General features: G+C 40.1%; 1 protein-coding gene across 1 annotated transcript in view; it reads left to right on the forward strand.

The window, feature by feature from the left end:
* Window positions 1-12653, forward strand: part of SYT16 (synaptotagmin 16) — a 111640-nt gene extending 98987 nt beyond the window's left edge. The window contains exon 6 of the mRNA XM_004738889.3: window positions 339-12653. Within this exon, the coding sequence (XP_004738946.1) occupies window positions 339-652 (314 nt within the window). The 3' untranslated portion in view covers window positions 653-12653. The remainder of the gene's footprint in view (window positions 1-338) is intronic.
* The last annotated feature ends 12575 nt before the right edge of the window (window positions 12654-25228 follow it).

Consider the following 25228-nt stretch of genomic DNA (forward strand, 5'->3'; position numbering starts at 1 on the left):
TTTTACATAAATAAAATGTGGCTGAAGAACCACGCTTGGCTAAACACACCGTCGTACACAGGTTTACGTGTGTTTACTCCTCTGTGCGGGTAGACCTTCTAGTGAGCATCAGCAAGGTGCCTGTAGTGGGCTGCATGAAACATTAACCATCGACGGTAAAAATCCCTTTCCTTAATACTTCCTGGAAAATATGTTAGTCCTAAAGCAAATACCAGGCCTAAGGATGCTGCCCAGTATGTTAAAAAGGAAAAAATCTGAATCCCATGTAAATACTGTGATGAAACTAGCAACACAGAAAGCTCTAATATTTTCTCATTTCTCTTGTTTTTTTTCCATAGATACATATGGAAAGCTCTTCCTTCTCAATTCTGTGGGTCAAGAGATGTCCCGCTGTAAGACGTCCATTCGACGTGGTCAGCCCAATCCCGTCTACAAGGAGACCTTTGTTTTCCAGGTGGCCCTCTTTCAGCTCTCTGATGTCACACTGATGATTTCTGTTTATAACAGGCGTACTATGAAGCGTAAAGAGATGATCGGTTGGATTGCTCTGGGCCAAAACAGTAGCGGAGAAGAGGAACAAGACCATTGGGAGGAAATGAAGGAAACCAAAGGGCAGCAAATATGCAGATGGCACACCTTGCTCGAATCCTAGTTTTGGCAGCAGGATTTGCATGTGACATCTGCCCCGGCGACCAGTGTTGCGACCAGTGTTTTGACCACTGATACCAACTCAGCACAGGCTGGTAGGCGTTTTAAAGACAGGCTTACAATTAGAGTCTACTAAACACTGGGACATTCCGGGCAGGATCATTTGGGTCTCTCAAAGGTTTGATTTGGATTCAGATATTATAATTTAAAAAAAAAAAAACATATACATGGTCAAGTGTACTTTAAGGAAAATTAACCATAGTGGAGAACAGTGATAATGAGTTAATTTGTATTAATAGATTATTGAGTCTGGGTTCAACCTGTGGAATGAAGCTTCTTGCTGTTTCTGTTTGCTTGAAGAGTAACCTGAGATCACAAGGGAACTGGTGAATCTCACTATTTGTAACCAGGTATGTGTATGAATCAGAATTTTGTTAATATGGTGCCCAAACCTCCCCACTATGGAAATGAATCTCATACCACAGCTCATAAGAGAGTATAACTAGCATCCATAAGCCACTTTTTGCATTTTTCTTTCTATGAACAAAACTCTTCATTTATTTACTTAAAAATAAATGTTATAAACTTATACTTACAAAACAAATTTGTATTCATTAAATACCTTTCTTTATCTCGCTTACATATTGTGGTTTCCTGTGAGATTTGATTAGATGAATCATGTTTGAAGGTAGAACAGAGTTGAAAAACACTGTTGAAAGACATCTTGTCTCCTTTTAATATGTAAGATTTCCAACTTGTAATTTTCAAGGTTTTTATGCTATTTTTCTCACCTAATAAATTCTTACAGAATTTGAAGAAACAAACAAAAAACACCTACTTAAGTCATGGATTTGTTGATTTTCTAAATTGAGAGTTCTCCTTTAGATTGTACTTTTTCTATATTCACTGATATATACTCATATATTTTGAATGTACATTTGCATGTAAACCATATTCTTTTTTATGCAGTTATTTTCCATCACTAGAGCATAGTAGATTATATGCAATATGTCCTTAATAAATGTTGATTTAACTGACTCTTAGAAATGAACATGTTATAATACCTATGAATGAAGAAATATTTTCGGCTTGTATGAAATGACACCAAGTTCTTTCTTTTTTGCTTTTCTTTTCTTTTTTTTTCTGAGCATTTGAAGTGCCTATAATTGTCATTTTCCATGACATTTGCAGCAGCCTATATTAGTCACTACTTGCACTCTGGGCATGTGCCATTCAGAGCACTGATCTTGTACGGTGATAAGCATGAAATTGTATCTCCAACTGACTTTTTCATATTTGTGCCGTGCATGTTTATTTTTCTTTTGCTTACCTGTGAGTCCTTAATAATAATTACCAGAAATTGTCAGTGAAAAAAAAAAAAAAAAAGATGGGAAAGGAATGTGTGTCCATCTAACACTGTGCCTAATGTGCAGCTCTTCTGAGCAATTGCTCAGTCACTTATTTTTAGCTTTTATGTTTCATTGTTGACTTTTTGCTGTCTGTGGGAAGAGTGATAGCTAGTGATGGATGTATACAGTTAAAAACACAGAACTCCTCCTCAGCTCTGCATTTGACAGATTGTAGACGTAGGCTGTAACACTTGAAGAACATATTTATTCCTTACCGTGCAATGTGTAATGGTTATCCTGACAAGAAGAGACTAGGGCACAGGATAATTCTTCTGTGATTTCAAGTACCCAATTTTGAAAGAAGTGACTTCCTATGGAAGTATCAGAATTAGCAAAATAAATTAATATCTTAATTTCTTTTTGGGTCATGGGAGTTTCATCTATAACACTGCTCAGTTATTGGGAATAAGTAATAAAAACCATGTTCCTTTGGGTTTTTACCCTACCTTTCTTTGGAAGACCTCAAAGTGCTTTTCCAACATTATATCCATTAACTGCTGAGTGGTCTTTGCAGTGTGGCTGTGTCATTGAGTAGAACTGAGTGCAATTGATTAAGTAGCAGCACAAAGAATTGGCTTTTCACATCCCTTACCCTCTTTATGTGCTTGTGTTTAAAGGGAAGTAGAGCAGCCTTGTTATGCTTTCCTTTATGCAGTAACATAAAAGCAGCATTCACTTTAAAATTTACATTTGAAAAAAAACCCTGCATATATTGTACTGACCATCCTGGATTTTTTTCCCCCTTGTATTTTCCTGCTCTATGTTTTGCTACCTCCCTTGTCGTATGCGCCTAGTCATCACCTATGCTCCATTTTCTGCTGCTTTAATCCACCCATTTTTTAGGGTTTTCTGCTGGTACAGTGAAGCTATCCTTGTGGGTTTGATCTGTTTTCCAGTAGTCTGCTTATGAGACTGTTACAGGAATGTGCAGATTTTAAGGAACGAGATGCCTGAAAAGCATTTTTAATTTTTGTATAATTTTACTATGTTGGTGCTATTCACCACGTAGGATGCATGTACATCTTGAATATACAGCAATCTGAAGCGGACTGTATAAATATAAAATGCTAATGATAAGATACATTAAAATATGAGGCTGAATTTTTTTTTTTACATTGATTTGAAATTCTGGTTTAGTAAGATCTTTTGATTTTGTACATTTCAGCTCCCTTTATTTGCTTGGCAACGTCTAGACACAATGCACTCAGCATGTTTTTCTTTTCACTGGAGCTCTTACATCTACATTTGCTTTTTAAGAGAGTTATGAAAGATAATTAGTTGGTTCGGCGGTAAAAAAGCTCCTTTTGCCTATTTTATCTAGCTAATAATTAACATCTCACAGAGACATTTGAAATGGAAGAAGCGCCAGTATTTGTTGCATGAGTAGTTCCTTCCGTGATTTTTCCTAAAGATAGTGCTTTTTAAATAATATTGTAGAGGGTGAATGAAGCACTAGGTTTATGGAAATCTGCTTTGTAGTGTGTCTTCTTTCAGGGCATTAATTTACACTGAATTGAGAAGTGCTGGTTTCGCCAATCACCGTGGTGGCCCTTGTGCTCCCTGCTCCCTTCTGACTATTGTTGAATTTGTAAATGGGCCATTCACCAGGCAGCCAGGCATCTGCTCTTGCTCCTCTCTCCTTCACTGGCGCCCTGTGTGATGCACAGTTGTTTGGGACCCTGTTTTTGCTGATGTAGCATAGCTGTGGAGGGAGGTCTTGCCTGTACCACTTGTACCACTGTCGGATGTATTACGCTTGGCATCCACCTGTACAAAGTTCAAGAAAGAATCCTAACTGTGACTGCGAGGGGGCAAACAGAATATGCTACTGTGCCCTCATTCCCTCTCAGCACTGGGCCCTCTGCTCCTTCTTCAATAATAGTGACGGACTGAGCTTGACCGCTGATGTCCTCTGTGGTATGAGATGCTGCAGGGAGAACCTCCCCTCTGCCTCTGCAGCATCGGGGCTTTCACAGTATTTTACAAATTGTTGGCACCTCTCGGTCAGTCTTGGTGCTCTATCTTGTGGTTGTAGTAGATGGTCTTATCTGAGAACCAAAATGCCTTTCTTTTCAAGTAACGCATCATTTAAGTTGAAACTAACCATCAGGTTATGTGAAAGTGCTCCTCTGATGGCCACTGAGTTTAGGAAACTGATGGTTCACAGCACAGACTTTGAGCTGTGGAGCTCCCGAAAGCCGGACTATCCTCTTGAAGCACAGAACTTAGTATGTTAAGATCAGGAAAGTGATAGAAGAGGATTATTTATAGATGACATAAAACCAAATGGAGATACATGCTTTAACAATAAACAGGGCAGAAAACACAATGCAGTGTCTCCTCTTACATTAAGGGAACTGTGGCCAAAGTGCATCCTATTCTATTTGATCCACAGCAAGAACAAATGATAGATAATCCTGAAATGACAAAAATATCAAAAATCATTCATTTGTTCCAAAAAGGAAAGCTAGGCAGAACTATTAAAACAAACAAAAAATCATATAGCATGTGTATAGAAGAGTTCAAGAATAAATAAATATTGCCAGATCCCTTCAGCCTCCACTGGCATATATTCAGGAAGAGTGAAATAACAAACCAAAATACATTTCAGGTTAACTAGCTATTATTTTTTCACAACTTGTAGAATTCTGGAAAATCCTTACCGATGAGGGAAGTGAGACCCATCTAGTTTGATGAAGTTAGCAAAGGCTACAGTCTCCCCTGGGTTTGGATGGAACTTCACTAGCTGTGTGGCCTTTAAGAAAATTATTTACCCAGTCTGTGTCCCTGACACTTCAACTGGAAAATGGAAGTTATACCTACCTCATCAAGTTTTTAAAGGACAATGACAGCATTGAGCCTGACCTATAATAAGCATTCAATCCCCCCTCCACCATACTCAATCAAGAATAAAGCCTTTAAATTTGTTTCTCTGCCTCGTGGAAATAAGAGTAACATTAGAGAGAGACTATAAACAATTCTTAGATACTATGAAAAGGGTAGATTCATAAAGCTGGTCTGAATTTTTAAAGAAAAAGAAGGTTTATGGGATAACCTAAAAAGAGATGAGCCTGGTATATTGAGTCTTAATAAAACCCAAATGAGATACAATAACCAAATCTTCATCTTTCACCCCCTTACTCTAGAGGGGATGGAAAGCCTTGGTGCTTGTGTACACGTCTTGCTAAATCAGACACAAAGCACTTTTCAACTCCAGCTCTTCTCTACAATTCAGTATGGGCAGAGCACCATATACCCATCCAAAGAGTTGGTAAGGTGACAGCTTGAGTACCTATTTCAACTTTGATATGAAAAAGAAAAAAAAATGGTGTGGCAATTTGCTGATATTCATTTAAAGATGGACAATTTTTTAGCCTATGCTTATATATCCATATTATATCTTCATAGGCAGATTTTCAAAGCTGATCTAATGCAGCTATCAAAACTCATCTAACTGTTTAATTGGAAAGTTCTTTTCAGGACCAATTACTAATCAGCGTTTCCCTTAGGAGATCACAATGAAAGGAATTCTATTAGAATTCATACTAACTCCTTTTTGAAAGGGTTTTAAAGGGTGAATTGTTGATGTAATAGAAAGCATGTTGAGTTGCTCTCAAGTGTTCAGATCGTGAGTAAAAGGGAGAGTTTCCTGAGAATTTAGAAAAACTTTTGTGGACATTTGATCTGTAGAAATGGTTGGGAACAAACCACCTCAAGTTTAAGGGTAACCAAGTGCCAAGAACTAGTCATGCACTACTAGCTCTTTTAAACTGAATGTGATTCTGGGATGGGGAAGTATGAGCCTACCTTCCCAATATTGCCAGATTGCCACAGTGCTTACTCAGGTTCTGGGATTTCTAATTAAGGAGAAATGGAGAAACTGGAGAAGAATCACTTCGCTTAGGGTTTTGTTTTTTTGTTTTTGTTTTATTTCTTGGAATAATTCAGCATGTACGGAAGTTACAGGGGATGGATGGGAGTTCAAAGCTGTAGAGTGATTTCTAGGAACAGTAACCCAGAAAATGAAGAACTCTTATTGGGGTATGATTCCTTCTCTTCTCGGTCACGTGGACAGATTCAGAGCTTCCATCCAAATCAAGTCACAAGAGTTTAACTTAAATATAAGAAGGAGGATATGAAGGTTGTTTTGCATTAATTCAAGATGTATTCATTTGATTTATTTGGGTGTAGCACCAGGATATTTGGGATAGTACAGGACTTAAAATCTTTTTTTTTTTTTTCAACTTTTTGGAGTGGTGTGATTACACATTGAAGCGGTTGAAGCAATTAGTCATCGTGATAAAAACAATGTTTATCAACAGTTGTTCAGTTGATCCGATCATGTGCTGTAAGAAGCAGAGTTCCTTGTTATGGGTTATTGTTGGAAGGAGGCGAGATGTATTGGCTGAATGCATTGGAGAGAGTGTCTAAGAAGCTGGGACCTAGAGTGGGCGATAGTCATGCTGGAGGGGGACTCGTCCAGGGGGAGCACAGAAGCATCTTGGGAAAGCTTTTAAGATAGAAGCCTCTGTGTGGAGTGTGGGTTCTGTCTAAAGGAGAAAAGGAGGGCACCCAGAAAGATAGTCTTTTTAAAGTTCCTTCTAAGTCTAATATTTTGTATATGACCTGCAAACAGAATCAACAATAACAACACTCTAGGCCTGTCCTCTTGCCCTTTGGACACTGATTCCACACTGATCTTTCTCTGCATCATATAAGACTTGTCTGGGGAGTTCCCATTTGGGCTTTGTTTAGGTGACTTTGGGGATGCCTGCAGGCTCTGGGTGAGTTTCCTCTCCTGTGGTGTTTTTGTTTCCCCTGGGTCTCAAAGCAGTATTCTAGACACAGACAATAATCTGCTGTATTTATAGCCACTGTGGAACCTGTAAAACAGCTTGAGGCTTTCTAGAACAACCTCAGAGGCAGTCATGGAAGCCTGTGGACATGTCCTAGAATAAACCACCCCCAAATGTTGCTACCTGCTCTCCCTTGGTCACTGATGCTGCCTTAAGCTGTCTCCATGGGAGTTTTTACTTCAAGCGTTTGAGCAACTATGCTACCTACCAACTCTTCTTTGAGAATGGGAGAAGGCTGCCTGCCCACTGGTACTGCCATATTTATGTATTATTTCATCTACTTCATTTTCCCCTCAAAATATCTATTTACTATTTTTTAAATTTTTATACAAAATGTATTCCTTCAAAAGATATTGAGTATATTTATCTCAGGCTCTGGACTAGGGACTGGAGAATGGTAGAGGAGTAGAACAGTTTGAGTTCAACAATTGCTTTTATTTCTAAATATTCCATTTTTTTAAAGCTAGATAAACAGTAAGATCTTTTATGGCCCTTTAATTTTTGTCAAATGTATTTCTGTAATGACTTCTTTACTCCCTGTTGAAAGGGAAAGGATTTAAGGAAAGTGGAAGTTATTACTCTGCTTCTGGTTAAGAAATAAATGTACTGTTTATCAGTCTATGCTTTCCTTCAAAATAAATGGATATGTTTTACATCGGAGGGAAGAAATACAGCATTCCATTCCACTAACAAAAAGAGTTATAGCTTGAAATAGAGGTTGGATGTTTACTATTTTTCACTTTTATAATTGAACACTGAATAACTTTAATAAAGCAGTAAGTGGGTCAGAGCCTGGAATGCTAGGTGTATACAAACTAATGTGATACAGTTCCTATAAGCTCCATGTTTTAATAGCTGAAAGGCATTGCTACCTTTTAGTCTTTGAAAGAGTGAACTGGAAACAGCAGCTGCCAGGTAAAGGAGTAAGGGTGTGAAACAAAGGATCCCTGCTTAGCGATCTGTTTCTTTTGATTAACATTTGTCTTAGATATTATATATTAAATATATATTGAGACAACCCTATAAAATGGGTAAAGGTCAATGTTGGGAGTGTCCCTTCCTTGTCAGTTGAACCAGCCTTAATCAATCTAACTCTTACTTTCAATTTTATAATAGAAGAAAAGTAGGAGTTTTTCCAATGGATTTACTGTTTATAATTTTTAACTTCATAGAAACTTATCTTAAATATCACCTAAATATGAGGAGGGTATGTGCTATGGTGAGTGCTGTGAAGTGTAAACCTGGCGATTCATAGATCTGTACCCCTGGGGATAAAAATACATTATATGTTTATAAAAAAAAATTTAAAAAATTTTAAAAAATCACCTAAATATGTCTCAACCCATGATTCCAGGTCAGAATCTCTGATGGCTTAAAAATTCTTACTGGTGAAAGTCTTTTTGTTTTGCCCAGTTGATGGTCCATAATAAAAAAGGTAACAGCTCTTATTTGATGAAGACCTTGATTTGCGGGAAAAGATATTAAAAGGCTGCCACTGAAAACTCTGATTGGTGAGGAAGATGTACAATAAAAGAATGATATTTCCATGCAAGCTATTCTGTATACTATGTTCACATTCTGGGGCCACCACTCTCTCTTAAGAGTTTATCAAGTTCCTTATAGATGACACCTTGAGCAAATCTTACTAATTTTGCCATTTCCCCAGGGGCCATGATAATCTTCATTAATTCACACCACTACCAAATTGTATTGTGGTCTTTTATTATGCCACCATACTAACCCAGGTGTAGCTCAAAGTTCGTTGTCATGAAAAACAAAATGTTTTCCAGGATTAAAAATTTAATTTTAAGGCAGATTTTAAGTTCGTGAATAAGAAGTTAGTGTTTGTATACTTGACGGTCACAAAGACATTTCTGTAATAGTATTTTGAAATAAGATCTGACCTCTATTTTCATGGAAAAAGGCATAACGGTCTTTGTGATCTACTTGCTTTAAAAAAAAATAATAGACCTTTTTTGAGCAATTTTAGGTTGAGAGCGAATTTGAGTGGAAACCAGAGTACCTGTGCACACCCTGCCCCCATCCTTGCGCAGCTTCCCCCACTACGGCACACCCCACCAGAGTGGGTACACTTGTTACTGTGACGGGCTTACCCCAGCACATCATTGCCACCCAAATTCCATGTTTTACATTAGGGTTCACTCCTGGGGTTTCACTACCTTAAAATTTTCCTGTGTTCTGCCTATTCATCCCTCCTCTGGCAACCAGTGATTGTTTTATTGTCTCCGTAGCTTTGCTTTTTCCAGAATGTCCTATGGTTGGAATCATACAGTATGTAGTCTTTTCAGATTGGCTGGTTTCATGTAGTAATATGCATTTAACTTTCTTTTCCATCTTTTCACGGCTTCACAGTTCATTTCTTTTTTAGCACTGAATAATAATATCCCATTGTCTGGAAGTACTGGTCTGTTCATTATTTACTTGTATTTTTAGTTCTCATTGCTATTGTTCATTTTGTTAACGTGCATGTTCTCGAGGAAACCAGATGGGTTAATCCATACGATACATCAACTGACACGTAGCGACTTCCAATCCGGCTTGAATTTCACCTCCGTGGTATTGGGCTTGTTTCACCTGTGAGGAGAAGATTTGTGGAAAACATGACGTAATTTCACAATTGGAATCTAAGCAGAGAAGGTTCTGAAGGCAATGAGGATAGGATCCCCAAATTTAGCAACTCCGTGGTGTTCTCTGTTGTCGAGCACTGATTTAAATACACATTGATAAAAAGTGCTAATTACGTTATTACTGATTCATGGCAGAAAAGCACCTTCTGTTACTAGTGTATATGACTTTACATTGACCACTGCTGCCAAGAGAAGGGAAGCTCCATGACTGTGTCCTGTCGTAGTCAGTTTTGCAAATGGGCAGCAAGTGGTCTGGAAGCATCTGGAGCACAGAGGAGCTCCACATTAGGAACAGGATGACCCATGCGAATGCGGAGGCTGAATGAATGAGTGGTGAATGTCAGAATGATAACACTGATAATCCCACTGGGTGAATGGGAAGACCCGACTAAGGATCAATATCTAGGAAACATTCTGACATTTTCACGTGCCCTGACTGCCCTTTGCTTTGTAGCTGCGGCAACCTGTGGGACCGGGTGTTGCTGTGGAGCGGAAAGTGTGGTTGCGGAAAGAGTATCAGATTAGATTAAAATTAATGAGCCTATGTTCTATACCAAGTCTTCCCTTAATGAGCTCTAAAGTGAATGTCAAGTCACAAGTTCTCTAAGCCTTCAATTTTGCATTTGTCAGCTGGGAATAGTAATACTCATTTTACTTGTTTTCACCACGTTGTGATAAGAATGAGATTCATTCATTCCTTCATTAATACCACAAACACTCAGAGTTCCCACTATGGACAAGGACCACAGGTATGACCATGCAATAGATGGAAACACCCTTTGCAGAACTGAGAGTTTTTGAAGCCCATGAGATAGTTTCTTATTTTTATTTTAAGGTTAAATCAGCTCTTTATGTCAATATATCAAAGTAATTGACACTTTTAGATCTCTGCCAATCATCGAGCTATATTCGTAGAATGTCAGTTATTTGACTAAAAGTTACAGTCAGAATAGTCTTTAGCCATTCAGTCTCTGAGAAGCTAGGAATAAAGTATTAGGTTCGGATTCTTCTGTTCAGACATGCGGACCACAGAACAAATTGCAAATCCATCTTTTTGGCAGGCTTGCCAATCTTTTAGTTGAATGCGGACCTTTCTTCTTTAGAACAATTTAACTTTGGGATGCCTGGGTGGCTCAGTTGGTTGGACAACTGCCTTCGGCTCAGGTCATGATCCCGGAGTCCCGGGATCGAGTCCCGCATCGGTCTCCCAGCTCCACGGGGAGTCTGCTTCTCTCTCTGACCTTCTCCTCGCTCATGTTCTCTCTCACTGTCTCTCTCTCAAATAAATAAATAAAATCTTTAAAAAAAAAAAAAGAACAATTTAACTTTGAGTGCAGGGAAAGCATTAAGTTGGATAGCATTTGTTTTCACAAAATAGAATTTGAATACAGTATTTGGAAAGACGCTTCCCCCACTAAAAAAGGTCCTTCAGTCTATTATATTTCTCTTGGAGAATTAGACTTCTCCAGCTTTCCCCTCTGAAGTGACTTTCCTCACCCACATAATCATTTTCTTCCTAAATACCATTTATCATCTCCCAGGAAAAAAAAAAAGTAAGGATTTAAAAAAAACATTTTCAAGGTACATCCAAGATTTCATAGCAATATTTGGTGTTCACAGTGCGAGATAAATCTGACTCTCGATTTTTTTTGGTCTTCATATGGCATCCGAAACAGTTGTTCACATTCACACATTTATGTTTCACCATATGCATACTGTGTGCAGCTCTGTTGTTTTAAAATATTTTATTGGTTTTCCTTTAAATCTCAACTTTTGATGGGTGTCCTTGAAGAACTTGCATAAAAAAAAAAAAAGTAAATGTGAATGATTCATTCATTTTGAACATACGTAGCTATTTTGGGGAGATTTTACCCTACATGGAGCACACTGTTCTCAGCAGGGAGTGAAGTTTGTACTTCTGTTCAACTCACAGCTGGATGCTGGAGATGTATTAATATTGTTAGCATGTGCCTTTTCTATCTCGTGTTTCCTTTAATGAGTTAACTGGAATCAACTGTCCTGAGTTTTCAGTGGTTGTGAATGGCAGTCAATAGTTTTATGGTTTTCACTTGTGGGGACAATTTAGCATAATATGGCTTAAAATCTGGTCTTCCTTTAGATTTAGAAGGCAGAAGGAGGCTTCCATGGGCAAATTCATTCTTCCAGGGCAGACTTGTTAGTTGTAAGATAGGAGCTGCCCCAAACCGGTCCCATTACTTAATGGGCAATTCTAGATCTGGCTGCTGTCATATTTTCTCCTCCAAAGTTTTCTAGCAGAGAAGAAATCCCTGGGTGGTCCAGAATTTCAAGAGAGAAACGAGAAGTATTTTCTCCTCCAAACAGTCGAACTCTCCTATTAGAAACTCCTGAAATCTTCAGAACATTACATGTAGGTGTCCCTGTGTTCCTCACTGTATGACTTATTGACTTACAGTGTCTTCTATTTAAGAGGCATGAATGTATCTCCAGCTGTCACCAAAACAAACAGCTATAGAATGTAATGACCCACCCATTTCTAAAATTACTTCTATTGATGAATAATTAGTGCATAGGAAGAGGTTTGGAAATTTTTTAATTGTTAAACTTAAAAACTAGAGTACTTTTCTACCTTTTGTAATGTTCATGATTTCATAACAGTGGTTGTAATGTACTGTATTGTTATGTCTTGTGCTCTAACTGGGCAAGCCAGGGATATATTTACTAATGTCCATACTCTTGGGATAGAAACACCCTTGAAAATATGTTAGAAAATATAAAATTGTTTATCTGTAATAAAAGAATAGGTTTGTGACTAGAAGAATTACTGTTTTTCTTGTACAAATAATGCTTAAAGCAGATGTTCTGTCTTAACAGTGGTGTTGGAAGCATATTTTATGCAGCCTAAAAACTATTTCTGTATTAGATATTTAAATGCATGAGGATAAATTCGAATTGCTTTTTGTTTAAAGCAGAAACATAGAAGTATTAGCCCCAGTTTGTACAAAATGTCTGCTGCAACTGAACTCAATGATAGTTCAAATCTGAAAATCATTCTAATTTTGTAAAACTGCTGCTACTGGTTTTATCAATAAAGTTTAAGCAGATGGCTTATATGTATACGTGTGAAATTTTTTTATGCTAAAAAAAGATACAGTTTTGCAGCATCAACATGCAAATTTTATGGGTCTGAATGATATTGCTTCTTTTAGTATATACAGAAACCATTAACTCCAAAACCATGCCAACTGCAGATATGTATATTAGGGTGATGAGTGTTACATTTATGACCCCTATAATTTACTTTGGTTTTAGGATGCTCAAGGCCTTTATGTTGAACCCATGCATGAATCAACATGTTTCAACTCAAATGTTAAAGTGTGGAATATTGGGTAAGTAAGGAGTTACATATACATAAGGATCACCTGAAATAATTAAATGGCATCTGAAGAGGATTCTGAGAAGACAAAAATGTAGGTATTCCTTACAAAGGGGTAGGTATTTGTTCATCAGAGAGACTTTTGTCTGGAGTCCTGGCCGTCTGTGTATATCCAGTTGGAACAGGTTTCCAAGGCTCTGAGGCAGCGAGCTAGAATACAAGCGCAGGGCTGTCATGGTCAGACCTCCACTGCAGTAAACACATCATTGACATCCCCCAAACAAACAAGTGTCTAGATGTTTCCGGGAAAATCTTTTTATCATCCTTGCATGTTATATTAGTTGACATAATTAATGCTACTTGTTATAATAAACAACTCTTAGTGTTAGTGAGTCTGTGTAAGACCAGTTTATTTCTCACCAAGACTTTTTCGTGCCCATGCAGCTTTCTCTCTTAGCAGCATCTCAGGGACTGAGATTAGGGTCATCCCAGAGTCCTTGGGGCCTCTGAAGGAGTAGATGGCCGGGCAAATGGAGGAGGGAGAAAAAGCAGGGGAATCAAAGGTACAATTAAGGGACCCATGTTCGAGGCAGTGATCACCACATCTGTCTAAACTCCTTTGGTCAGAATGAGTCACATGGGTCCACCTATGGTTAGGAAGGCTGGGGATTGTAGTTTATCTGTATGTACAGCGAAATGAATCCTTTTGGTGGGAAACTCCTACACATGAGCACACATTTTTTTTTTTCCTTTTTAAAAAACTGTCTTATGTCAAATGTTGTAGGAGTGGCAATTATCTAAGGAAAACCTGCTAACCATCAGCTCATTTGTTGTTCAGCTCTTCCTAATCCATGGTGGCTCTGGAGCACTGTGGGCTGGCTGAGGATTTTAGTTGTGCACACTAGTCATCTAGAGCATTTTGACACTGTTCAAGGGCAGTTTTGCAAATAGAGATCGCTTGAACTGACACTTCCAGAGCCACAGGGTAGAGCTTGAGCTCACAGCCCTGAGTATGGAGGAGCATTTCTACATGGGTATGTGCACAACATACATATGTAACCTGTTAAAAACACCAAAGCAAGAGGCACCTGGGTGGCTCAGTGGGTTAAAGCCTCTGCCTTTGGCTCAGGTCATGATCCCAGGGTCCTGGGATTGAGCCCCTCTGTTCAGCAGGGAGCCTGCTTCTCTGCCTGCCTGTCTGCCTATTTGTGATCTCTCTCTCTCTCTGTCAAATAAATAAATTAAAAAACAAAACAAAACTAAATTCTTTAAAAAAAAAAAGCACCAAAGCAAGTCATATGAAATTGTGAGCAGAATATTGCAGAGGGAATAGAGTTTTAAAGTAAATCATCTGCAGAACTAAAAACTTGACAAATGATTGTTATTTCTGACATTCCTTCAACAGAGATTTACCCATCTTTAAATGTTAATATAACTCAGATGGTCATCCATGACGATGGTTCTTAAAGTCCCTTGTAATATTTTAGAAAATATCTTGAGTGACATTTTATCAATGAATCAAATCACAGTATATGTCTTGTAAACTCCATAGTTTCTTTATAGTTTCTCTAGGGTTCTCTGGGGAGATTCAGAGACATGACTCAAGAGGAACTTTGGGTGACAGTTTGGAGCTCTGATGAATTTTAATGTGCATTCTGCTACATAATGGAACACCTCATTCTTTTTAGCAAACAGATAAGGAGCAGGAGACCGTTAGCATTACATCTGTGGTCGTCTCAAGGAGGGACAAGATTCAAGGGTTGTCTTGAGGTGAGAAGATTACAATTCAGATGGATTCTAAGCTAGACCATATGGTATTTAAATATTTAATTTTAAAATCCAAAATATTTAGTGGAAGATGTGCTCTGATCACTTGCCAGGAGAATTGAAGAATTTATAAAATAGTAACTGCAGACATAAATAGTCCAGTAAAGATTAAACTCATACCTGTGCTCTAGTTCTGGCTTTGCCACCAAGCCATTCTGTGATCTTGAGATTACCCTGACTGTTCCATCATGTCTTCCAGCATCTATTACTTTTCTTTGAGGTAGTGCCCAATGAAGAGGGGATTTGACATTTACTTGGTGAGTTATACTGAAAACAGAGAAGGAGGTTTCCTGGTCTCTTCTGATTAACTATACTGTCCATATTGGTCAGGTTAGCTAGCTGCTCTCCTAAGAGGTTATTTTTTGGTGTATTTTTGTTTGTTTTTTATTTTTTTACCTTTAACTTTTTGCTCCATAGAGCTAGAGCATGTGATGATAGAGGCTACTTTTTTACCTCAGGTAAGAGTATTTTAAGGAAAGATGAAACAAATCAGTTCAGAGGATCACACTTACTTTGGAGGACACAGAGAGAATACAATTAGGAAAATACATAAAGAACTTTGAGGTAATTTCTCAATGCCTGCAAAATCCAGGTAGAGACATTTATAAGATGCCTCAGGAAGAAAAAGTAGTTGCTCTATCAATATAATGTCTTCTTAAGGACAGAAAACAATTTTCTATGTAACAAGATTTTCCCCTCTACTTAAAATAAGGACAGCAACCAGTGGGCTGCCCTCATGGCTGGTGTAAGTTCAATAACTTAAGAGCTACATAGCTCAAGTAGAAACAAGGGACCCTGAGCCAGGCAGGGTGACTCCATCCATTCCCAAGTGCCCATGATCCCATTTATGTTCCAGGCCCTGTGCGCTCCATGCTAGAAACACAGTGTTAACAAGGTAGAACTAGCTGGAAAGCTGGTGTGATGACTATTGTGAAATGGGACCAGTAGGATGATTTGGGAATGTAACTAGAAGGCTAATCTAGCCAGTGAGACGCTGTGAAGGAAAGCCACTATGAGGAAGTGGTATTTAAGCTGTGACATGAAAGCTGAGCAGGAGTAGACCAGGTAAAAGGGACGCACCATAAGGAAGAAGAAAGAACCTGAACAAAATACTTGAGGCAAGTGAGAACCTTCCCCATCCTCAAGGAAAAGAAAAGCTACATGACTGGACTACCCTTGAGGTATAACTGACAAATAAAAGCATAAGATATTTCAAGTGAACCTAGGATGGTTTGATCTTCATTGCTAAAAGATTCCTATAATCAAATTCGTTATTAGCAGAAGGTTATCAGCTTTTTATATCTTCAGGCTAACAAATTGTTAACTCCAAGTTTGGTCAGAGGTGTTAAGCTGGTACTGGGTGCCTGAGGGAGCGGCGGCCAATGGCCTTTGTAGGGCTATTTTGTGTGGCCCCTTCCGCCCTGCAAAATGTCTGCCTTTGCAGGAGTCAACATGACATTGCACGGCAGCCCTGGCCTGGCTCCAAAGACAGCAACTGTTCTTTTTAATTGATTCCCAGTGGTACTCTCTTCCTTCCAGGTCCTGGTCTGACCCCATAGGGAACCAGGGAAGTGGTGTATATCCGTCTTCAATGAGATTCCCTCTCTGAGGGATTCCCTCTCTGGCTTGGACAAGCCTCTTCTGCCAGGTTTGTCGTTTTATCTTGCTCTAATCTGGCTCACTGGCTACCGGGAGCACTTTGATCTTCTCATCATCCCACCCCTCCATTGAACACGAACAGCAAAAGGCAATGATAACAAACAAACAAAACAAACAAACAACAAACAACAAACACCAAACATGCCTTGAGTGAGATATCAGAAAAAATCCAATCAATCCTTTGGGTGAATTTATACTCAAGTGTAATCAAAACAGGCATACTTTCTCCAGTTTGTGAGAATGACCTTCTTTGTAAAAAGTACTTTCTGGTGCGGCACCTGGGTGGCTCAGTGGGTTAAAGCCTCTGCCTTTGGCTCAGCTCATGGTCCCAGGGTCCTGGGATTGAGCCCCGCATTGGGCTCTCTGCTCAGCAGGGAGCCTGCCCCCACCTCGCCTACTTGTGATTTCTGTCAAATAAATAAATAAAATCTTAAAAAAAAAAAGTACTTTCTGTTTTGTATATCTTAGTTTAAAGAAGCTTACATATTAACCTGAAATTTTAATTGGCCATTGGATCAAATTAAAGACTTCCCACACCATAAAGGGAGTATCTGGGCCCATAGGGTCAATTTTCTGAAATCTTTGGCACTGTACTGGCAGCGATAGCCAGTGAAGGGATGAGGCTCTGGTCTGATTTTCATCGATTAGTTCGTCCCTCTTCAAAATCTATCAGCTGTGCAAACCTGAAGACACAAACAGGAACACGCTGGGGAGGAGAGTCCCAGAAGACAAAAGTTCCTGTAGTCTTCATCCCACAAGCCTCATCCCAGGTCACACACACACTCCTCCCTCTCTCCCATTGCTAGGGTCCTGCCCCAAGGCACAGGGCATCCCAGTGGATCTCAGTGTTGAAAACGCACTGATCAGATTCTGCTGCTTCCTCAGCCGCTCCAAGTGCCGTCCCACTCCCATGCCTAAACCCTATCATCCCAGGGCACACCCCGCTACGGCCGGCCTGCAGCGAGTGACCCTGACTGGGTTGGGAGCGGCCCCCATCACCCGCCCAGGTCCACGGGAGCAGGGCCCGAAGGCCCGCGCACCGAGCTGCACCCCTCACCCACCCGCAGCTCCCCAGCTCTCCGGACCTAACTTAGGCGAGGAAAGGACCCTCCTGTTTGGGGCTCTTTGTTGCCCCTCCTCGTTCCAGTTCTCAAACCTAGCTCCCAGCAGCCCCCGCCGGCGCACCCGACCTGCAGGAAAGTTGCTCCCGAGCTGTGGAGGGGCGTCATTGCCTCCTAGCAACGCTCCTAGCAACCGGGTAACATCTGCTCCCTCTGGTCCAATGCGAGCGGAGAGCAGCTGCGCGCCCGCCTCGCGTTCCGAACCCGGAGCGAGAGGCACTTCAGAGCCTGGAGGGACGGACCTGCAGGAGCCAGGGCTGCCCGCCGAGCTGCAGTTGTCGCTGCTGCCGCTTTCGCTGTCGCGCTGCCACCACCGCCGCCGCTGTCAGCGCCCCTCTGAAGAGTGACAGCTCCGCAAAAGCGGGAGGGAGCACCGAGCCCCGCGCCTCTACGAAACAGGTGCATGCGCCGATCTCCCGGTCAGTGGACCCAGCTCGCAAGGTACGTCTGGACTCCTCCAGCAATGTGCCCTCCCCCGAGGCTCAGAACAGACCCGTTTCGTTGAGGGTGAGGATCGGGACTGTTCTGGGATCCTACTGCGCCCTCAGTGATTGAAAAACGGCCAGGTGGTGGTCCCGAATAACCTGATATCATTTTTTAAAAATCATGACATTGGTTCCCGAGGATTCCCCTGCCCGTCGTTACTAGGTGTGTGTTTGGAAGTTTTCAGCCCTCCGTGTTTTTCCTTTGACTTCGCTGCCTGTGTGTGGCTAGGAGAGCTGGAAGCAGTAAGCACCCATGGAAAGCCTGTGGTTAAGGCTCAGATGACATCGTGTAGTCTGGACTAATTGAATCAACACGTATGGGGAGCAACAATCTTTTTAGGTCCTGCTCTGGAAAGGGTCCATTTGGCCGGGAGCAGCCGTTCACTGTTACTCAATCTCCTGAAAAGTAACCATAGTAACTCACCTCTCTTTTTGATGGGATCCTCCTCATTGGCTGCCTATCTTCCTTTGGAAAGCTCATCTCTCTAAATATAGAAGATGATGAGATCTGTAAGCATACATCCATGTAGAAAAGGTGCAGTTCAGCATGGCCCTTTAAAGAAAACTCTCTTCAAAGAAAAAGTACCATTTGGCTCTTTCAAATCCTGTGAGAAGTTGTATATCTTAAGGAGAATGATTGAGTTACTGTTTGGAGTTAACTGCTGGATTGTTACTTTAGAGAGAATATTTCTTGAAATTATACAAAATCTGGCATTTAAAAGCAAATTCAGTATATCTGACTCTGATTTTTTTTTTAGACCAACCTGCTGATGATGTCCCCAAGATATTCTCCCCGTAAATAATTGTCGAACTTAGTTACTCAGTTATTTCCAAATGTCTTAGGATAATTAAGATTCCTTATGCTTAAATTCAATCTGGAGAACACTGAAGTAACTGTGTGTGCTCGAAGGCTTATCTATTTATCTGTCTGGTCCAGAAGAGCCCCACCTCGAGCATCTTCAATAGGGTCCTCCTCCTGTGTGCATTCACCTGACTTGATAACCAGTTCAAGTCAATGCAGTCCTGACTCTTGGGATGTTCTTTGCATCTGTCTCCGTGTTTCAAAACCTCAGATAGCCATTCATGAGCCTGAGGCTGTGAGAAATGCTCGCTGTGCAAAGGGGCACTCTTACCAGATTTTCTGAAGCTGTCCTACAAATATACTTTTCAGATTGATGCAACTTTACCAGGTAATCACTAGCTTAAAAGAAATTACTGTCTAAATTACTGTCCAGAGAAATAAATGCTAATGTAGCCTTACCATAACTTACACAATCAATATAAGGAGTTGTTTATCTACATGGTTGCTGGGTAGAAGTCAATAGAGGTTTTCTGTAGGAAGGACATTTGTGGGCTGGCAGATTTTCCTCTCTAAGACCCATGTGAATAGACTGGGCCAAATTGGGTAGCCTGCCTTGGGGAACATGTCAAGTGGAAGCCCGATAAGCAAACGGGTGCATGTCTGAATGAAGGAAATAAAGAGAATTCTCCAAGTTGCAAAAGGAGACCATAGTGTTTTTCAAAAATTTAATTTGCTTTTGGGCTGTGATGATAGAAACTCACGAGTGTAAAGCATCTTAAACCAAATCAAGTTTTCAAGACTGAATACAGTCATTTAATGAGTGCTCAGCCCTCCAGTACTGTGTTTCACTTTCACATGCACTAAGTTATCCGTGTGCAGTTCCTGTAGGTAAGCAGCCTAGCAAAATTACCATCAAATTCATGAAAATAGAGCCTGCTGCATTTGTTCTCTGACTTTACCTCTCTTTGTAAAAATAAATAATTGAACCATTTTACTTAGAAACCTATTTGAAAATTTATTCTGGTCTAGTTGTATAGTTTAAAAGTACTGGTCTCCATAGCCACAATATGTTTAGCTTAATGACTTGCAGCATTAGCTATGACTATTTAATCCATCATTAGCCTCTAACACCATCCCCCCTTTTTCCTTCCTCCATTACAACTATTATATTTTATGATAAGAAACAAATCCAAGGAGACCAATAAGATTGATTTTCATCTTCCATGAGAGGTATGTGGAGTTCTAATCATACTATCAATCCAAGGCAAGTTTGAAAAAAGCAGCTACAGGTCTTGGTTCATGTATATGCATTAGTCTTGTGCATTAGTAATTTATATGCATCCCATCTCTTATGTAATATGCATAGGAGTTTAAAAAATCATTCAGTGCCCTTTAATTTACATGAACAGGTCTGCCCTTTCATTGAGACCACTATTGCAATCAAGAAGGTCAAGTGAAAAGCATTTTTAAATTTTAATTTTGATTCTATCATGAATGTATAATGTGCAGAATGTATACTGTGCAATTTTTAAGAAGATTTTATTTATTTATTTATTTGACAGACAGAGATCACAAGTAGGCAGAGAGGCAGGCAGAGAGAGAGGGGGAAGCAGGCTTCCTGCTGGACAGAGAACCTGATGTGCGGCTCGATCCCAGGACCTTGGCATCATGACCTGAGCTGAAGGCAAAGGCTTTAACCCACTGATCTACCCAGGTGCCCCTATACTGTGTAATTTTGATGAACATATCTGTTTCAAGTCATTCATCAGAAAATGTTATGGGGCAGTTAGCTTTCAATAAATAAAAATAAATCAAATGGTATCATTATAAAATAAGCATTTAATTCTAGAGACATTGGTAGATCCTAAGGAAGAGTGTGAAAAAAAATTCCACCGATTTGTGGTTAAGGATTTAGTTGCTCTTGTCAATGGGAACCCCGGCTGTACTTGTACATACCTCGAGTCATAAAGAGGGCTGTACTTGGGGCTGTAAGGCTTACATAAGGCTGAGATCAAGCAGGTTAAAACTGAAATCAAGTTCTAATTTCAGTTTTTCCTTATATATTCTATTTGGAAGTGTTTATGTGTCTACGAACATTCCGTGTTTAATTTTATGTCGTGCTGCTTTCCTGGGATTTAGAAGATGCTTTGAAACATGGAGAAATGTTGAAAGGTTTGATCAAGATGCCAAAGCCCTGGGCTCTGCACTGAGAATTCACGCCAGCTGGCTTTAGCTGTCAAAACACCGACACCCTTACAATAGCTCTAAAGCTGAGGCATAACCAGTTCCGACTGCTCTATCTGTCAGAGCAATATGCTTCAGAAACCTAGAAAAAGGGAAATAAAATAATGATTTCAGAAGCAGAGGGGTAAACTGACCATGGACATTCACCATTAAGACACCTGCCATTTTGGGGAAGAGCTGATCCTTGTTAACCACTGCCTCCCTCCCCACCCCCACCCAACTAGTAAGTTGTTTAACTCGTGTCAATACATTACTTTGATGTTTCCCCTATTTAGTCTAACATAATTATTTTTAGACTCTTTCCCGGTTACTTTTATGTTAACAAGCTAATAACAGAGCCATCTAGTTCACTGCGATATTTCTCAGTGTGGGGAGTAAGGGGACATTAATAAAAAGCACTGAGGGCTTGCTAATGTTATGTTCAAGGTTATAATATAGCTTTAAAAAAACTAGAATTTGTAAAGCTTTTTTTTTCATATCAAAGTGCAACAAAGAGTCTTCTTGGCAGGGAGAAATGCAAAAGTCTTCTAAACATCAGTGATGCTTGGAAGGTTTGAAGGAAATCTCCGTGGTGGTGTTTTGGAGTCTGTGTTATTTTTTAAATGATTATTAAAAGGGAGCATGGGTTATGAATATCAAGAGAAGTTGGGGATATTGCAAAGAGAATCACAACTCAAGAGCCTAGAGTCTTAATTCTGTCTGCATGTGCTGCTTGTTTACTGCTGTCTGGCTCATTGCTCAGTATCTGCTGTGTGGGATAAAACCAGCTGTTAACCAAAGAGGAGTGTTTGATTTGAGCACAGTGCAATTTAATGAAACACCTATAGTCTTTAGAAGGAAGGTACCGTGTGAATGAAGAACATTTCACCACCAGAGCAACTCTGCGTGGTGACACAAATTAGGCCAATGAGTGAGGGCAGAGAATCACCAACTCCAGGGCAAATTCTCCTATATTCTTGGTGAGTAAAGTTAATGATTAGCCCATCTTGTGTTTTTCTACAACCGTTCTGGTACACCAGGCTAAATGTTTTCAGCAATACACCCTAACCTGAAGGTATATTTTTCAAAAGATCTCTGCAGTCTGCTTACAAGGAACTGAAAACCCTCCTCTCTGAGCAACAGACCTGAGTATGTAAGGAAGTTGTAACATCTCCCTAGACATTATCAGTAAGATATTTCTTGGAACCTGCATCTGCAATATGATTGCTTCTCCATTTTTCTTTCTGATTCGTTCTCACTTTCTAAGGTGAAAGATGCAGTGAAAGGGAGCATTGTCCTTCAAAAAAGGAACATGCTTCTGATGAGAGGTAAAGCACAAAGTTTCCCCATGAAAATTACTGCACTTGGTCTCCAATGTTAACAGGGCCAGACCATAGCAGAAGTTAGGCCTTGGTGCAGCAACTCAAGTTAACTTCATGATAACACGGCTGGTCATATCCCACTTAATAATGTTCTCTTTGGTGCAGAGGCCATCAGCAGTGGAACAAGACAGGCAGGCTGTGGAAGGGTGTTATTTTATTTACTAGTCCAGGCCTATGCTTGAGTTCTATCCAGAGGGACATGGAATCCAGTTCCAGTCAATGCTGCTGGTCTGGGGGAAACTCTTCTACCTCCTTCCCTGTCAGTATCCCTTCAAGTTCCCAAGAAGTGTTTCCAGGAGCTACAACTTGTTGGTAATTCTAAACTGCCTGCAGAGTCAATCTTTTGCTTGGGGAGTGGAGGATAAATCTGAAGAAACAGATTGTTCCATTGATTTGGAGCTAAAAACTGGCACGGAGTTCTGCTCCATAGAATATGTTATCTAGCAGGGTGCCAGGCAAGGGGTTTTGAGGGATAAAATTGATGGAATCTTGCTATCACAGAACTAACGGTCTATGGAAGGAGCAGCTTTGCAGCCTTGAACTTGCTTCCGTCTGCCTTCTTGAGTGCACTGGTGAATGTTTCAAGGTCCTGCGCTTGACACAGAAAAGAGGACAGATGTCTTGCTATAGCAAACACAGTGCCGCTTAATAGGACACTTATCTATGATTTCAAAAATGAGATCACTGCCCTCACAACACCTAACTTTCATTGTAGAGTAGAAAATACATGGAAATGTGACAGGCACTGAGTGTTTTAAAACAGCATCTCACTTAATTTACATACAGCCAATGACTTTGAGATTGTTCCACCATTTAATTGATGAAGAAACTCAGGCTCTTTGAAGTTAAATACTTTGCCCAGTGTCACTAAGCAAATAACTTGTAGAGCTAGCATTTGAACTAGTGCTGTGGAACAGCACTAGAAAATCCTGTTGAGGTATTTTAAGCCACGTGGCAAGACTGAAGAATGCAGCTAATGGTGACCGATGGGGTAGCTCTTTCTAAACAAAAGTGGCCCTGAAGAGAGGATGTCCGTAAGCTTTGCGACTAGCAAAACATTATTTAGTCAGGTAGGGACATGTACTTTTTAAGGCTCACGCCAGGCTAACACCATGCAAAGGGAAATCCATGAGAGTGTGGAAGTCAGGGCCCATGATTTGTCCACCAAACATGTGAGTTGTGCATCTGAGATTAGACCCCACGTTCTTCTCCCTATCGATCAGACTCCTCTGTTGTCTACGGCTACCAAAGGACACATCTCCTAGGAGGATCTCAGCTCAGTTTTTGGAGTTCAAAGTATTGTGGGGAAAGGAATAGAAAGGTTACTCCAATGAAGATGCGTTAAAACCCATCACTTCTTCACCATCTCCCTGGGCTTTTCAACCTCAGACAAAGACTGGATTGCCATGACAGCGCTTGTTCTTTTATTATGGTCTGTTCTCTCCAAGTGTTTGTAAATTAATTTGCTGATGATCTTTCCTTAATGTACTGCCCCTGGGCCGTGTACCTAATGAAATCACTTGCGTAATAATAGGATTTCAGTTGTCTGGAGGCAGGAGTGGAACAATAGGCAGAGCGCTTGAGCAATCATTTGTAATTACATTTGAAACATTTATTTAAAAAATGTGTATAAATCGTTCTGCTGGAACTCTAATGACAGAGGTGGTCATTCTGTTCCGTAACTTCTCATTTGTTGCTTCTTGGAGTTTTATGTATGAAATACATTAAGCTGGGCACAGATATTTTATAGGCCCCCGGGGGGTTACAGCATTAAAAGCTATTTGAATATCCAAGCCAGCATTACCTTTTGAGATAAATATAGGCTCAGCCTAACTCAGTTCTATAATTTATATCCTGCTCTCAGAACTCAGGACACTGAAAATGAACACATAAAGTCATTTTATTTTTTCTTGTCTATGTCAAGGCTGGGTTGAGGTTAGCTCTTTACTTATGGGAGAATGATATAAACAGATTTGCCCCTGTTTACTGGATCATAACAGGCAGATTTCTTTGGAAAATCTAGAGTAACTTTAATTCTCCAAATGATTATCAGGATGTTTCAAAAAAAATTTACATTTCCTTCACTCCAAATGTGTGACCAGTGGCCATAAATCCAGAAACATTTTGTTGGAGTCACTGTAGCACCTGTTTTATATATTTTTTTCTTGACCATTTGAAATATTCTTTTGTAGTCTTTTAACTCTCCAGTTGCAATCTAGTATCTCTGGGAGGGTGGGCGATGGGAAGGAGTCTCAGGGTCTAAGATAGGAGGCCAGGCTGCGATTTGTGTCTTTGGGGTAGGTCTGTGCCTATTGACACTAATAAGAGCTTGGATTTGAGTGACCTCTGACTATATGCTAGGAACGGTGCCAGTCATTTTCCATGAATTATTTCAATGGTCCTATGAGCCAGTGTTATTTCTAGCCTCACTTCACAAATAAGACTTGTAAAGAACCTATGTAATTTTCTCAAGGTTACACAACTAGGAAACAGCAGAGCTGGTAATCCAAACCCACTTCAACCACCTGATTTCAAAACCCAAACCTGTAGCCACACAACTATTGTAAATCATGGAGCCCTTCTGAGCCACAGGTTCCTCATCTGTATACTTTGGAGGATGACTCAGGTAGTCAATAAATTAGTTTCCAGCTCTGAATTTTTTGAGTTTCAATCCAGCCAAGAAAACAGATGCAGGAACTTATGTTTGCTATATATTTTAGCCTCAAAGTGGCTAAAAGCATCCTCTAAAAACATTTATGCCAAAAACATTGCAAATAGCTAAACAGCCTGCAAGGAGGTAATTGTCAAACCAG

Source organism: Mustela putorius, unplaced genomic scaffold, assembly GCF_011764305.1.
Source record: "Mustela putorius furo isolate JIRA1106 unplaced genomic scaffold, ASM1176430v1.1 tig00000129_pilon_pilon_pilon, whole genome shotgun sequence".
Classification (NCBI taxonomy): domain Eukaryota; kingdom Metazoa; phylum Chordata; class Mammalia; order Carnivora; family Mustelidae; genus Mustela; species Mustela putorius.